General features: G+C 36.8%; 1 protein-coding gene across 9 annotated transcripts in view; it reads left to right on the top strand.

The window, feature by feature from the left end:
* Positions 1 to 14,425, top strand: part of LOC127065699 (neurexin-1) — a 287,672-nt gene that overhangs the window by 152,856 nt on the left and 120,391 nt on the right. For all 9 annotated transcript variants that reach the window (XM_050998448.1, XM_050998442.1, XM_050998444.1 and 6 more), the window contains 2 exons: positions 3,592 to 3,735; positions 7,929 to 8,089. In XM_050998448.1, the coding sequence (XP_050854405.1) occupies positions 3,592 to 3,735; positions 7,929 to 8,089 (305 nt within the window). The remainder of the gene's footprint in view (positions 1 to 3,591; positions 3,736 to 7,928; positions 8,090 to 14,425) is intronic.

Here is a 14,425-nt window from a genome sequence, read left to right on the forward strand (position 1 = left end):
TACGATTAATTTTCGTTATCACTTATGTATGTCGTACGTTTGGATAACAAGTGTTGGAACATTACGATTAGAAATGACCCACGAAAGAAGTGGGTCGAAACTAACGGAATATGTATGTCTTAACATCTCGCTAACTATCGCAAGTTTCAAGAGTTTATGGTAATTACTGGGTCATGTTGAGGAAGGATCATTATTGGAGAACATATTACAACATTTCTACGACGTCATTTTCCTCGTGACATTAATAAGGACTGAGAGAAAGAGTAAGAGAAAGAGAAGGTGGACGGGAACAGAGAAACGTTTACTAAAAAACGTCAGAACAAGATCATATTCTAAGATTTATTTTATTCAAATAAAAAACGAGACAGAGAGAGAAAAAGAGAGAGAGAGAAGAAAAATAAAAGGATTTAAAAAGGTCGTACATCGACACACCTTCTTTCTCCCACTCCATGTCTCTCTCTCTCTCTCTCTCTCTCCCTGTCTTCCTCCCTCATACACACACATACACAAACACACACACTTTTTCCTCACATTCTCTTTTTTAAAAAAGAGCTTGGGAGCTCTCTCGCGGAACGATGCTCCCAAGTTTTTTCATAATTCAGGGCGTCGTCGCGTCGGTGGAACTATAGTAGCGTGGCTCACAATTAGTCGTCGGCAGGCGGGCATTAACATCGTTTTATCCTTCTCCCTCTTACTCGCTCACTCATTCACTCTCTCTCTCTCTCTTTCTCTCATTCACTGTACATCTTCGCCCTACTTACCGGTCTTTCCTCAATTTCTCGCGTTCTCTCTTCCTTCTCTCTCTCTCTCTCTCTCTCTCTCTCTCTCTCTCTCTCTCTGTCTCTCTCTCTCTCTGTCTCTCTTTCGCTCTCCTACCACTCTACCTCGTGTACCAAGTCGAATATCGTGCTGCTGCACTACTGAAAAGCTTTAGCAGCCTTCCTCCGGACGTATCTCGTAGCAAGCTGCGGTACCGTGACTGGAGAATAGTGTTAACGCAAACTACGCTAACGTAACGCGGTCTACGTCGTTACGCGAATTTTGGCGAAAGCTTCAACTCCCCTCACAGGGAGATCTCCCCCTCCCTCACCCACCCGTAACCATCCCAATGCCCCACCTCTATCACTTCTCTAACTCTTCTCCTCGTCGCAACCATCACAGTTCCGTACCAATCCCACGCTCCTTGTCCCCACCCATCCTCCACCCTTCCCATCCCTCCCCCTCCTTCCTTCATCATCTCGTTATTCGTCAGCTTCCTCTCAATTCCGTCTACGTTAGGAAAACTTTCTTTCATACTCGCTACTCGAGATTCGTGCCGCACTGGATGCCTCTTTTCCAGCTCTGACGTTTTTCACTTTATTTTTCCCGACATCTCGATTGCAACCGGGGAAAAGAGAAAGCACATTTTTTCTCTTTCTCTTTCTCTCCGTCTTTTTTTCTTTCTTTCTTTCTTTCTCTATCTCTCTATCTCTCTCGTGCGCACGCGATATTATAATATAATTAATTTCAAAGGAGAGAGAGAGAGAGAGAAAGAGAAAAAGAATGAAAACTGAAAGAGATAGATAGACAGATAGATAGATAAATAAATAGATAGATAAAGGGTGAGAGGGTGAAAGGGAGGGGAGGAAGTACCTGCGTCGAAAGCGCAGAAAGAATTGGAGGAGGTAAAAAGAGGAAGGTAAAAAGGATCATAGCCACTTTAACCTTTCAAGTGTTTAATGACGAGTACACACGATGTTCTATTTCAAGGTAGGCAAAGCTTCTACGCGTGGCTGCGCATGCAATTACCGTCTCTCAGTCAAAAGCGAAGAAACGTTGTTTAACTGAAAGCTTTGCATCATCCGTGAAAATACCTTCTTTCTCTTTAACCTTCTACCCCGATTGCCTATTGTATTGCTTCCCTTTATTCTCGACGCATTTTATGATTTTATTTTCTTTTTCTTTCTTCCTCTTTTTTCTCTCTTCCCTTTCTTCTTTTTCCGTTTGTTACTATTACGAAGAAAAATAATTCGATAGGAAAGTTCGTAAACGAGAATAATGAAAGATTTATCTCTCATTTTGTATTCTTCGATTGACTCTCTCTTTCGCTCTCTCTCTCTCTTTCTCTCTCTCTCTCTCTCTCTTTTCGATATCGACGTCAGTTTAAGAAGAAATAGAATTTATTTCCGATAAAATAGAATCAGACTTATCGTGGCAATTCGGTCCAATCGATCGAAGAAGAACTCCGGACATCTTGAAATAGAAGAAATAAAAGAAAAAAAAGGAGAGAGAGAAAGATAGAAAAAAGAGACAGAAAGAAAAAGATAATGAAGTAAAGTGTATAAATGGTAACTATATATACATATACATACGTATAATACACACAAACGTATCTCACTAACTTCTTTAGCGAATCGGTGAATGATTTGCGGTGTGGTAATGGACATTTCAATCGGCAACTCGGTGCATTCAAGCTCGTGGCAGCGATTTGGCTATTCGCCAAAGCCATTAAGCAACGTCTTATGGCCTTTTTGCACCATCCGCCAAGGTGCACTTTTGTTTGCTCGCACGGTAACAATGGCTAGGTGGAAAATAATGAGAAGAGAGGCCTCTCTCTCTCTCTCTCTCTCTCTTTTTTCTCTTTCTACTCTTTCCCTTCTCGTTGATCTTTCTTTCTCTCTATCTGTCTCTCTTTTTCTCTCTCTCTCTCTTTTTTTTTTCTACCTAAGGCGAATAGATTCAAGGGTCTTGTCATGAAGGAAGATGAGATCAGACGTCTCGAGACTCAATTAAAAATTACGAGCTTGTATTGAGAAAGGTATGTCTGGGAAAGGGTTACTTTTAACCCAGACGCAACCTAAACGCGACACGACGCGACGTCTCAAATCAAAACATCATCCCCGTAGGTTCTATACTATTAAAGGGAGCTTTTAATCGATCGATAGAAAGCTTCTGTTCTAACGTACATAAAATACGATCTAAGATTTATTAGGATTAACCGATAGACAGCTGTGTAAGTACTTACTTAGTTGTATGTGTTGTTCTTAGGAACATCCATCGGCTTACTTGAATATTCTCTATGAAACTTCACTTAATATAGTATTCATTTGATTCAAAAAATAATATCTAAACAAATGCGTATTAACGTAGATCATCGTGCAAAACAATCTGATCGACTGTGTCTCTTTCTTTCTTTCTTTCTTTTCTTTCTTTTGGATTCTAGTTTCGATTCGTTGTATTTGTTTTATTTCCCTTTTCAATTTTCTTTATATCAAATATTTGTACAACGTGTATGATAATTGTCACGTATATAATATTTATATTATATCGTAATTATTTTATTTTCATTTGAAATCGTTTCGCTAACAATATTGATGTTAATTGGTGTTAATGTAAAAATAACAAAAATAATAATAATAAATATTGCAAAATTCAATATCAACTTGTCACTTGAAATGACTTCTAAAATAGTTAACTTACTTTACGAAATAATACCATGTAATCTTTACGATATTACAATTAAATGCATATAATTAAAGACATATATATACTCATTTATTAATTGGTATGATTAATGAAAAAATGTTTTTTATTTTTCTTTTTCGGTTGCAGACAAAGTACCTTCAGAGGCATCATTTCGTGGAACAGAATACCTTACGATAGATCTAAGCAAAGGGGATCCCATCTTAAGTACGCAGGAATCTGTAGGACTTCAATTTAAGACGAGACAACCTAATGGCCTCTTCTTTTACTCCGGTAAGTATTTACGGTGCATAAATACATACATATGTATAAATACATATATACATGCATGCATATATACATACCTATACGATTCTATTTTCTCGAATTGGCTAAATAATACGTGGGTATATTTCCGTCGAGCTTTACGTTACCGGTTAACAACATTATGCATTAAATTTGGCATACATATATGCGTACATACACTCTCTCTCTCTCTCTCTCTCTCTCTCTCTTTCTCTCTCACTATCTATCTCTATTTCTATCTCCTTTTCTTAAAGCGAGGTATGCGTTAATTAAGTTTCGCTGTTTTTAAGCGCGTCCACCTCGTCCATATTAAACGTAATACCCCTCATTGCATATTTAAAATCCGGTCGCCAAAGTGGGGAATAGTAATTCTAATTTCTTTCTCGCATACTCTCACGAGTATTGCGTCTCGTGTAAAAGAAAAAAAAAAAAAAGAAACAAGAGTAAATAAAAAAAAAAAAGAAAAATAGAGAGAGAGAGACAGAGAGAGAAAGAAAGAGAGAGAGAAAGAAAGAGAATCGGACAGAGACAGAAAGGAAAACATCGAAGAGCGTATGTACACTGGCTTTTATCTTTGACATGCAATCACAATGATGGAGGTCGAAGGTCTCCCGATTGGAAGTAGCAAAACCGTAGAGAATCCTCGTTGCTCGACGTTTCGACGTCGTAAAAAATCAGGACGCATAAACCGCGTTCTTCTGTCCTTATTTCGCGCCCGTGTAAAAGCTACACGTATGTAGTAGACCTACATATGTGTATATATATATATATATATATATATATATATATATATATATATATATATATATATGGTATAACTAGCGCATCCAGGAAAAACAAACAAGCCCTGCGCTTTTCGAAGGAGGCCGAGTCCTTCGGGACGCATCGAAGCGTGCATCATATCCGTCGTGTACCTATCGTCTTTGCGATATTACTTTCTTCGATCGGATACATTCAACGATCCGACGTGTAACGTTGTAACGTTTTGTAAAGAAAGTATGATGGGTTCGTGTCTTTATCGATCTAACTTAAGTATCCTGACGTTGTCGAGATCGAAACTTATAGGGTGTCTTGTTAGTCTTGAATTATAGATAAAGAAAAAAAAAAAGAAACGAAAAATAACAGAAAAAGAAGGTAGAAAAAATAGATTCTATTATATATTTAGAAATATATACGAATGTGTGACAGTTTGCATTTGTATGTATGATCGTAAGAGCGTGTTGGTATCTCTCGTGACGTTATCGAGATCGATATTATAGAGTATTTTATGAGTCTAGAATCGTAGAAGGATAAACACATTGTATTATGTAGACATTTAGGAATAGATAGATATACAAATGAGTGTGTGTGTGTGTGTGTGTGTGTCACAGTTTGCGTTATATACGATTCTATGTACGCTCGTATACCTATATACGTATTTTCCGGAAAGTCGAAAAGCTATTTCCACGTATTTCCGAGTTACGATGTCACATGAATACCGGTGACAAGCACGGCTCTCTTCTATCTTATAATCCCGAGTATTAAAATTTAAATCCCCGTAAACGTGTTACATATTAAAATAAGGCACTTCTTTCTCAAATCCGTTTACAATTATACAAAATATATTATTCAAATTGACCGTCATCTTGTTGCTTATGTGGATATAACAAAAACTACATCCCTGCGACTTTTAATGAAAATTCTTTTCAAATGTAAATCGACAAGGAAGAGAATATATTAAAAACAAAAAAAAGAAAAAGAAATATATATGTATATATGAACAAATATAAATTCCATAGGTTCTCAAAACGCTCTCGATAAGATACCCTACATAACAGGTACGAAAAATGTATCCTTTCGATATAGACGGCATTCGAATACAAAGTTTTATGGGTCAAAACGTAGAAAGTTGGTTGGAAAAGCTTCTACAGAGAGAAATAAGGATGTTTGCTTGCGCGTGAAGAGGATAAATAAAGAGGATGAGAGAGAGAGAGAAAGAAAGAAAGAGAGAAAGAGAAAGAGGTAAAAACAGAGAGAAAGAGGCAGTAGTTAAAAAACAAACAAAAAAAGCAAGAAGAAAAAAAAACGGAAAGGGAAGCTAAAAGGAAAAAAGAGAAAACTGTCGATGCGTAAGTAGACGAAAGATAGAAGAGAGAAAGAGAGAAAGAGAGAAAGAGAGATATGGAAAGAGTTTCAAAAGAGAGTTGCGCCTCGATCGGAACGTTTGCTATGTTTATACATAACCACACATACAATCACACACACACACATACACACATATATATATATCTACATAAATATGTACATACATGAATACGTACAGACAACAGGAGCAAAGTTGAAGAACGAATGGGATGAGAAGGATGCTGCAATTACCATCGGACAAAACCATGCCGGCCACCGCGCACGTAATCCGAGTCTTTAGCTTATCTTGAGAACAAATTAGCGTTGCGGCCATGAGAGAAAGAGCGAGAGAGAAAGAGAAAGAGAAAGAGAGGAGAGAGAGAGAAAGAGAATACTGCGGATGTAACGCAGCGAAGTAAAGCGGAGCTCGTACCGTATGCGATACAGCATTGCGGAACGCGCATCGTATCGTCGGCCGTGGCGATATATATTGCTTTCGAGTCGTGCGATGCAGCTGCAGTTGCGGCGAAGGTGCAACCCTTCCATCTCGTTCCATACAAACTCCCCTACCCCGAACACATGTCCTCCCCTTTCCTAAACCCCCTTCCATCTTCTAAACTCTTTTCGCTAACCTTTTACCTCGTACCTGCTTGCTTGGCCCAAAACTCCAGAGAAGAGAATCGGCCGGTTTTCTCTTTCGAACGGTAAAGGACACGACTAAACCTCTTTCCTTACTCCACCCTTCCTCTCTTTTCCCTCTACCTTCCTCTTTCCCTTAACATGAACGAGACCTGACTACCGACAAGACGAGAGCTTAGGGATCACCGACTGCAATGCGACTACTATGTCGAATAGGATGGACGAAACAAATTCAGAGTCCCCGTGCTGCAATATAAAAAGATTGTAGATACACCTCTCTATATGATTTTAACTTTAGAGAAATCAGAGTTAGAGGTGATGTCTCGATTTTATATTTTTACACGTGGCTCTGTATCCTTTACGTATGTGTGTGTGTATGTATGTACGTATGTATGTATGTATGTACATGCAAATTTATACGAAAAGTAATAAAATGCGGTAATAAAAGTAAATGCATTAATAAACGTATGGTAGATACAGGATATTTATATCTATGCAGTTAAATACGTAATATTCAAAGTGTAAAAATTTTATCATGCGAAGTATATTTAAAGATAAAGCGATTACTTTTTAATTCGCATTTTTTAATATCCAGCAAATTTCTAAAGAAACGGAAAGGTAATAATCAACCGTAAACGATCTTGACGCGAACGTAAACACGTAACGCTTTAAACGCGTTGTCATACAACGTAGATACGAGCCGAACTGAACGTACCTACTACTCTGACGTATCGTAAATAATCTCTTACATCGGAGTTTGGATACTTCAGGCAAACTTTTAAACTCATCTCTCACCGCCCGAACAAGTATACCTATCCTATAAATCTTGGATTTATACGTCTTGTCTACTACCACGTGCAACCGGGCGCATCTCTTATTTCAGATCAAACCTGACTGAAAAAGCTTATCCGAGGGGGAGCACTAAATCAAATGATCTTTTTTTCTTTTCCTCTTTTTCTCTCGCTTCTCTACCTTTTCCTTTCTTTCTTTTTTTCTCTGTCTTAGTGTTAAAACGATTCTCACTAAACGTCGACGATACACGCGTGAATAAACTTAGGCGTATGCAAATGTGTTCCCGCTGGTAGACTGGCAATTAAGCCCAAAGTACCGTTTGCATCTTTTATAAGTAAGCTCTAACCACAGATCCGTGGAATAATCAGCGTACGATCACGATCGTGTGCTTTAAAAGCAACCGACTCGTCGACTCTATCCTTCCACGCCCCTCATCCCCACCCTTCTCCACCCCACCTCTCTTCTCTCATCTTCCACTAGCCCGCCCAACTCCACTCTTCTTCGCCATTCTCCATTCCCCGTACTCTCTAACCTGACAAAATGGAAGAACCCATTGCGATTTTGACTCGATACACGTAGTATACATATGTACGTACGTACTTATATACATACGTGCACGAATGCATTCGATGGTGTTTCTGTTTTAGGAGTGGGAGACGATTACCTAACCGTGTCTCTTAGGGACGGTGGTGTCGCCGTTGGGATGACTTTGGCCAAAGGGAGACTCGATCTACATATCAAACCAGCCAGAATCAGGTTCGACGACAACCAATGGCATAAAATCATCGTTCACAGGAAGGTTCAAGAGGTTCGTTAATGGTTAATGTTTTCTTTTATTTTCTTTTTTTTTTTTTTTTCGTTTGTTTTTTCTATCTTCTTTTTTCTTTGTTTTACTTCTTTACTTTCTCTTTTATTTCTTTTGTTTTCTATGTAATTACTTTGTACGTAAATCTTTAGGCATGCATGTTTCTATGTATACGTTGATATTGTATATACATAGCCATGTCGGATAGCATTGCACACGTAATCCGAGTCTTTAGCTTATCTTGAGGACAAATTAACGGTCGAGATAGAGAATATTGCGAATGCATATATATATATATATATATATATATATATATATATATGTATATATAACACGCAGAGTGGACTGAAAGTTTCTACATGATTCGAATAGTTCGAGAATTCATCGATGACTTTTTTACAATCCGATGACTCTTTTTGTAGATTAATTTGAGCTAATTTTTTGTTTGACCAAGTGAAGAAGTAGTACTATTTAACAAAAGGAAAAAAAAAAGAAAAAGTGGGAAAACCATGTAGGTACTGCCATGTGACTCGCTTAGAAATTTTTGTCCGCATAAATCTTGAATACATCTAATATTATATACGTACGTAACACGCATACATATGTATAGAGATGCATCACATTTACATCGAGAGCTGGTTCGTTTGATAGATGGAAATTGGGATAAATTTTAATGCGGGCATCGTTGTCCTAAACTAAATAGATCGTCGAATGAACGTGACAGTAATATCGTTAGTGCGGTGGGTGTACACTGGTATTCATTGCGTATTACGTGCCACGAGGTAGGGTAACGTAATTATTTACGCATTGCTATCGCGAACCTCTAAAGCAGTTGCCAGTGTGGCTCACTGATCATCGGATTCTCCCTCTATCCTATCGATCGACTCTCTACGGCCCATCGTTGGGTTTTGATTTTGAACGAATCGGTCAGAATTGTCTGACGGCTGACTGTCTAATCATTTCGTAAACTATACTATACGATACAATAAGCAGAGGAATACGATATTATTCGTTGCTTAGAATAAGATTATACGAAACAGTGTTAATTCCTAACTATTCCCTTCCTTTTATTGACCAGAACGCATCGTGAACAATTATAGAGGAAAATCGTTAATTGATTCCCCATCCGGAATGGTATCTTCGTACTACTCTAGAGACGCTTAAATTTCGTGTATCTACGTCCATAGATAGAGGTAGATACATGGCTATATATATATACACATATATATGTATGTACCTATCTGCATGTTTCCGTATGTACCAACATATATCTACACACATCGAACCGATTTCGAAGATTATGTCGCATCGAGATCAACTCGTTCGACGAGCGTGTGCTTAGGGAAATTATCCGATGCACCGTTACCTCGAACGCTAACTGGTCTATATGCTGGATACTAGGATCGACCTAATTCTCTTGCAAAACGCCTTCTCACACATACATGCGACCCTTAAATCGTCCCTCCTAGTACAACATACTTTGATACATGTCACGTTTCACACACACACACATACACATATACACGTTGTAGATTCATTTAGCAAAGGATGAGTATCGAAGATATCAACTCTTCTTATAAGATCATCTTTTACTATCTACCCTCTACTATCTTCAAAGTATCTTACAAGAGCTTAGGAGATTCGTTCCTTTCTATTCTTTGCTAACCCAAAGAATTATTGACGCGACGATTGTGTTCATTCCTGTTCGAGTGTATCACCAGAAAGAATATATCGAAAGTTCGCAAAAGCGATATTAGAAGAGCTTCGAGATTCTTTCTTACCACACTACCATTTGTTCCCCATTTTGTCCTACTTTCTTTTACGTGACTCGACAGACAATATCAAAAGGGGAGAGACACAGTATTCGACTACGAAGGGTTAATTCGATGGTTCGAACCTCGTAAGCGAAAATAATCTCTATTTCTATCTGATCTTCCGCATGGCGGACGAATGCGCCATTTTGTTTTTTGGTTCTTTACCATTGTACATACATATTGTACATCTATGTATATATATATATATATATATATATATATATATATATATATTTGTTTTTTGCGATACACAAAGTTTTAATTAATTCATTTAAAAATGAATCCATTGAAATTATTTGACCTTAAATAAATTAATTAATACACCGCATAAAACTTTACGTAATGCATGAATAAATAATTCGTAGTAACAGAGGCTATCTATTCTATTATATATTTTATTTTACTACAAATTATAATACGTTGACGCGATTTATATATAATATTTTAACATTAATCATAGCTGCTTTTTATGAAACAAAATTATCTCGGATATTTAAAATTTAAATCCATTTTGTTAACAGGATAGAAATTCTTAAATTTATAATAAAATAACAGTTTAACGAAAAAACTTTAATTATCGGGCATCTACTTCTTCATGAATAAAGTTCCTAAAAAAAAAAAAAAAAAGAAAAAAAAAGAAAAAACAAAAAACACAGAAAAAGAAAACACGATACACGAGAATTTATCGAATTTCAGATTCCTATCTTATCGATCAAGCACATTGTATTTTTCGTGCACTTTAGAGTTTTTACTTCGCCTATCAAATTTTTTTATTTCCACGATGTACGATTTCAACACAGAATCGCTAACTTTTAAAAATGTTTTCGCGTAGATAGAATATATACATACATATATACATAGATGCGTATATATATATATTTTAGCACATGTGCATCAATCAATATATCGTTTTCCTATATACAATATTTTTTATGACATTCTATCAAATGACGTAACAGCATTCTAATATCATTAATTACGATCAATAATATACGTACTTTCGCATATGGAAATAATTATGGATCTCACGTAAAATTCCGTGATTGATTGAGAATTTGGTGAGAGGAAGAAAGAGAAGAAAAAAAAGAAAGGAAAAAACGAAAAAGAAAGGAAAAGAGAAGTTACATGATACCGCAAACAGTGTGTCGGACAGAGAACAGAATGCCTGGAAGGCATGGTAGGAAAGTTTGAACCCTCTGTCGAAAGTTTGACAGTTTCAATCTGTCTGATCGGTCCGTATGTACGTAGACAAGTTCACTTCTTCTTCCTTTCTCGCGTATAACTAGTTCAACGACCATCTCGCATATGCGTCTTCGATGCGTCTGTCATTGCATCGTGACTTCAAAATAATAACAAATTTTTTTTCTCTTACGATTAATAAAATATTGAACAATTCATTATCGTTAAGGACAGAGAATAAATGTCGTCTTATAATTCGTAATCTATCATGTATAATGTTGCTGTATAAATGTTAAAGATTATGATAAAAATGATCAATCAATTCGATCAAAAGTTCGCTTGTCGCGTTTTGACAACCCACTGTTATCTATATATCGGAACGTGTCCTCTACACACATGTGTGTATATTATATGCATATACACACATATATAATAATACATATATCGATTAAAAAGCTGTACTCACCACGTAGAAAGCTGCGTGTCTCACGCGATAATCTCGTCTCATTTTTATGATTGCAGTGGCGATTATAAGCGTGCATCGTGCAATGAAACGTGGAAATGATCGGTACACGCTTTCGTATATTTTCATAAACGAAAATAAACCTTTAAAACACAACGGGAATACATTGTCCGATTCGTTTTTTAGTTTTAGTCCACGACAATAAAATGAATTAATGAATAATCGACAGACTCGATAATATATATCTCATTGAGAAAGATCGATTAAAGAAGCGACCTACTTTGTCGTTGTAAATTTCGACCTTAAGGATCTATCGACCAAAACAAAGGAAAAGAAACAAAAACGTTTGAATTTCAATCTACGTTCATTAAATTTGGACCTTTTTTTTTTTAAGATCAAAACGCGTCAGAAATTTTCGAGAGTTTCTCAAACTACTATCTCCTTGTCCTTCGTTCACCAACCATCCTCTCTCTTATTTCTTTCTTTCGAATGGAGAACGTTCGATAGGACAAGGATTTTCAGCTTTGACGTTACCTTCTCGGAGCGACATTCGATAGGAGTAAAACCACGAGCTACTCGAAAACGATCGAGGTCGAGGGAAATCTAACGCGAGTTACGACGGCAAGTTATTTGCTCGTCAAGGCGATTCGCCGAAGCTTCTAATCTTAGGGATGTAGGTAGTGCCCGTGACTGGAGTGTGTGGTTGGTCGGTTGGTCGGTTGGTCGGTTGGTTGGTTGGTTGATCCGTCTGTCGGTTGGTCGGTCCGATTCAAAATCGTTCCTTTGATCGTTCCTATTTCACCTTCTCGTTTGATCCGCTGACGTTTTACCGCGGTTGCTCTGACTTCTGCTTTCGAACGTCGAACTAAACGTCAATGAGGATCTTTCGATATTTCGCCGGAGGGAGGGTGCTGATGGGTGGATAGGTAGGTGGTAGGTTGAATGGAGGAGGATGAGAATGAGGAAGAGGATGAGGAGGATCGTTGTTCCACTTTCGAGACGTGTTTTATGATTGATGACTATATGTGAGAGGACTATGAGATCAGATCGGGATAATATCGAACCGGATCGTGCGAGTCTCACAGGGAAGCTGAAATATCGGAAAATAAAAGAGGAGCTATCAGTTTGAGGAAAAATCCCATTAAAATATTGTCTCTTTCTCTCTCTCTCTCTCTCTCTCTCTCTCTCTCTCTCTCTCTCTCATTCTTGATGCATATCTAGAGATCAGCAACGTTTTTCCATCGTTCCTTGATATCGAATGAGATTCAAGTAGTAAGAATAAGAAATAGATGAAGAAAACGAAAATGAAAGAAAAAAAAGAAGAATAAAAATAAAAATAAGAATAAGAAGAAAAATAAAAAGAAAAAGAAGAATAAAAATAAGAATAAGAATACGTAGGAGGAAGAAGAAGAAGCATCTTGTAAAGATTTTCACAAAGGATCTCTCGTATAAAGTCAAAGTATAAATTCGATCGTTCTTATCCCTTCCGATCGTATAACTGCGACAAACCCAGGCATTTATCCGAGAAAGAGTCCTCGAGGCATGGCCGATCTCTTTTTCCCTTTCGAAGAGAAAAATCTCCTCGAATTCTTTCCAACGATAGAACTTTGATTCGAGAAAGACTCTACGGAGTTTCTCCACTGAAAATTTCTCTTCGACTCGAGTCTTACTCCCGACTTTTCTACGATGTATCTTTCGTATCACCCGCGGCAATACTTTCTCAGGGGGATGCATACTGCAACTACATACTATCCTTCCGTATACACTTACATGCTCACACGCTTATAATATTTATATGAGCACGCGTGCATAGTAGCAGGGACGGCTTTGCCCTTACTCGATCTCGCACTTTAATCAAAATTGCGTGCATCCGAGTACGTACAAGTCGCACGAACGAATTTTTTTTTTTCTCCCCTTTTTCTTATCTCTCATTCTTTTTTTATTTTTTCTCTTCCTCTATTTTTTATTATTTTTTATTATTTTCTTTTTCTGCATTTTTTCTTTTTTTTTTTTTTTTTTTTCTTTACTATATCTCGTTGCACTCACGTATATCACGTACCTGTATCTGTGGGATACACATTTAAATTCTGGATTTAGAAGAGAGGATAAAAAAAGTGGCCGCTACAGGAGATTGAATGTATAAACGGATTGTAGCTCAATATACACGAAAGAACTATAAGGGTATTAAGCAAGGTCAAAAAGTCAAAAAGTTACTTCGATTTTTAAATGCGATTCTCATTTAATATTATGTTCATTAGTACGTATTTTACGCGGATGTTTTTATATGCTTGGAAAATTTTATAATTTTGCGATTTGAACAGGTAGTGTACATGAAAAGCGTAAACAGGTTAACAAAAATTCAATGAGAAAATATTAACTCTTTCGAAATCAATTTATTAAAAATTAGCTAATCGAGAGAAAGAAAGAAAGAAAGAGAGAGAGAGAGAGAGAGAACGAGGTTTGTATTATTACTTAATAACGCGATCATTAAAATTGACCTTTCATCAAAATTACCGGAACAACCGCTTGATTACCTCGTTCGTACTAATTTCACTTATGATTGGTAAAAGGTTACCCCAGACGACCTGGAACTATTTCCACAATGAACTCAGTTCGAAAAACACAGTCGTTTAAAAACGTCGAACATTATAAAGTTTTATGCTTTCTCATGGAAACAAGAATCGATTGAAACGTTGAAAGGCTAACAAATCAATTACGCAGATCGCGTTTGTGAAACGTTTTTTGAAATATCTTTTATCATTTTTTAATAGATTGAAATTAAATTTGTTGATAAGCTTAAACGATAAAATATATGACAATAAATTCTCTTATAGACAATTAGTTGCATATACAAAATATATTAGAATGTATTGATTTATGAAA

The sequence above is a fragment of the Vespula vulgaris genome, chromosome 8 (assembly GCF_905475345.1).
Source record: "Vespula vulgaris chromosome 8, iyVesVulg1.1, whole genome shotgun sequence".
Classification (NCBI taxonomy): Eukaryota; Metazoa; Arthropoda; class Insecta; order Hymenoptera; family Vespidae; genus Vespula; species Vespula vulgaris.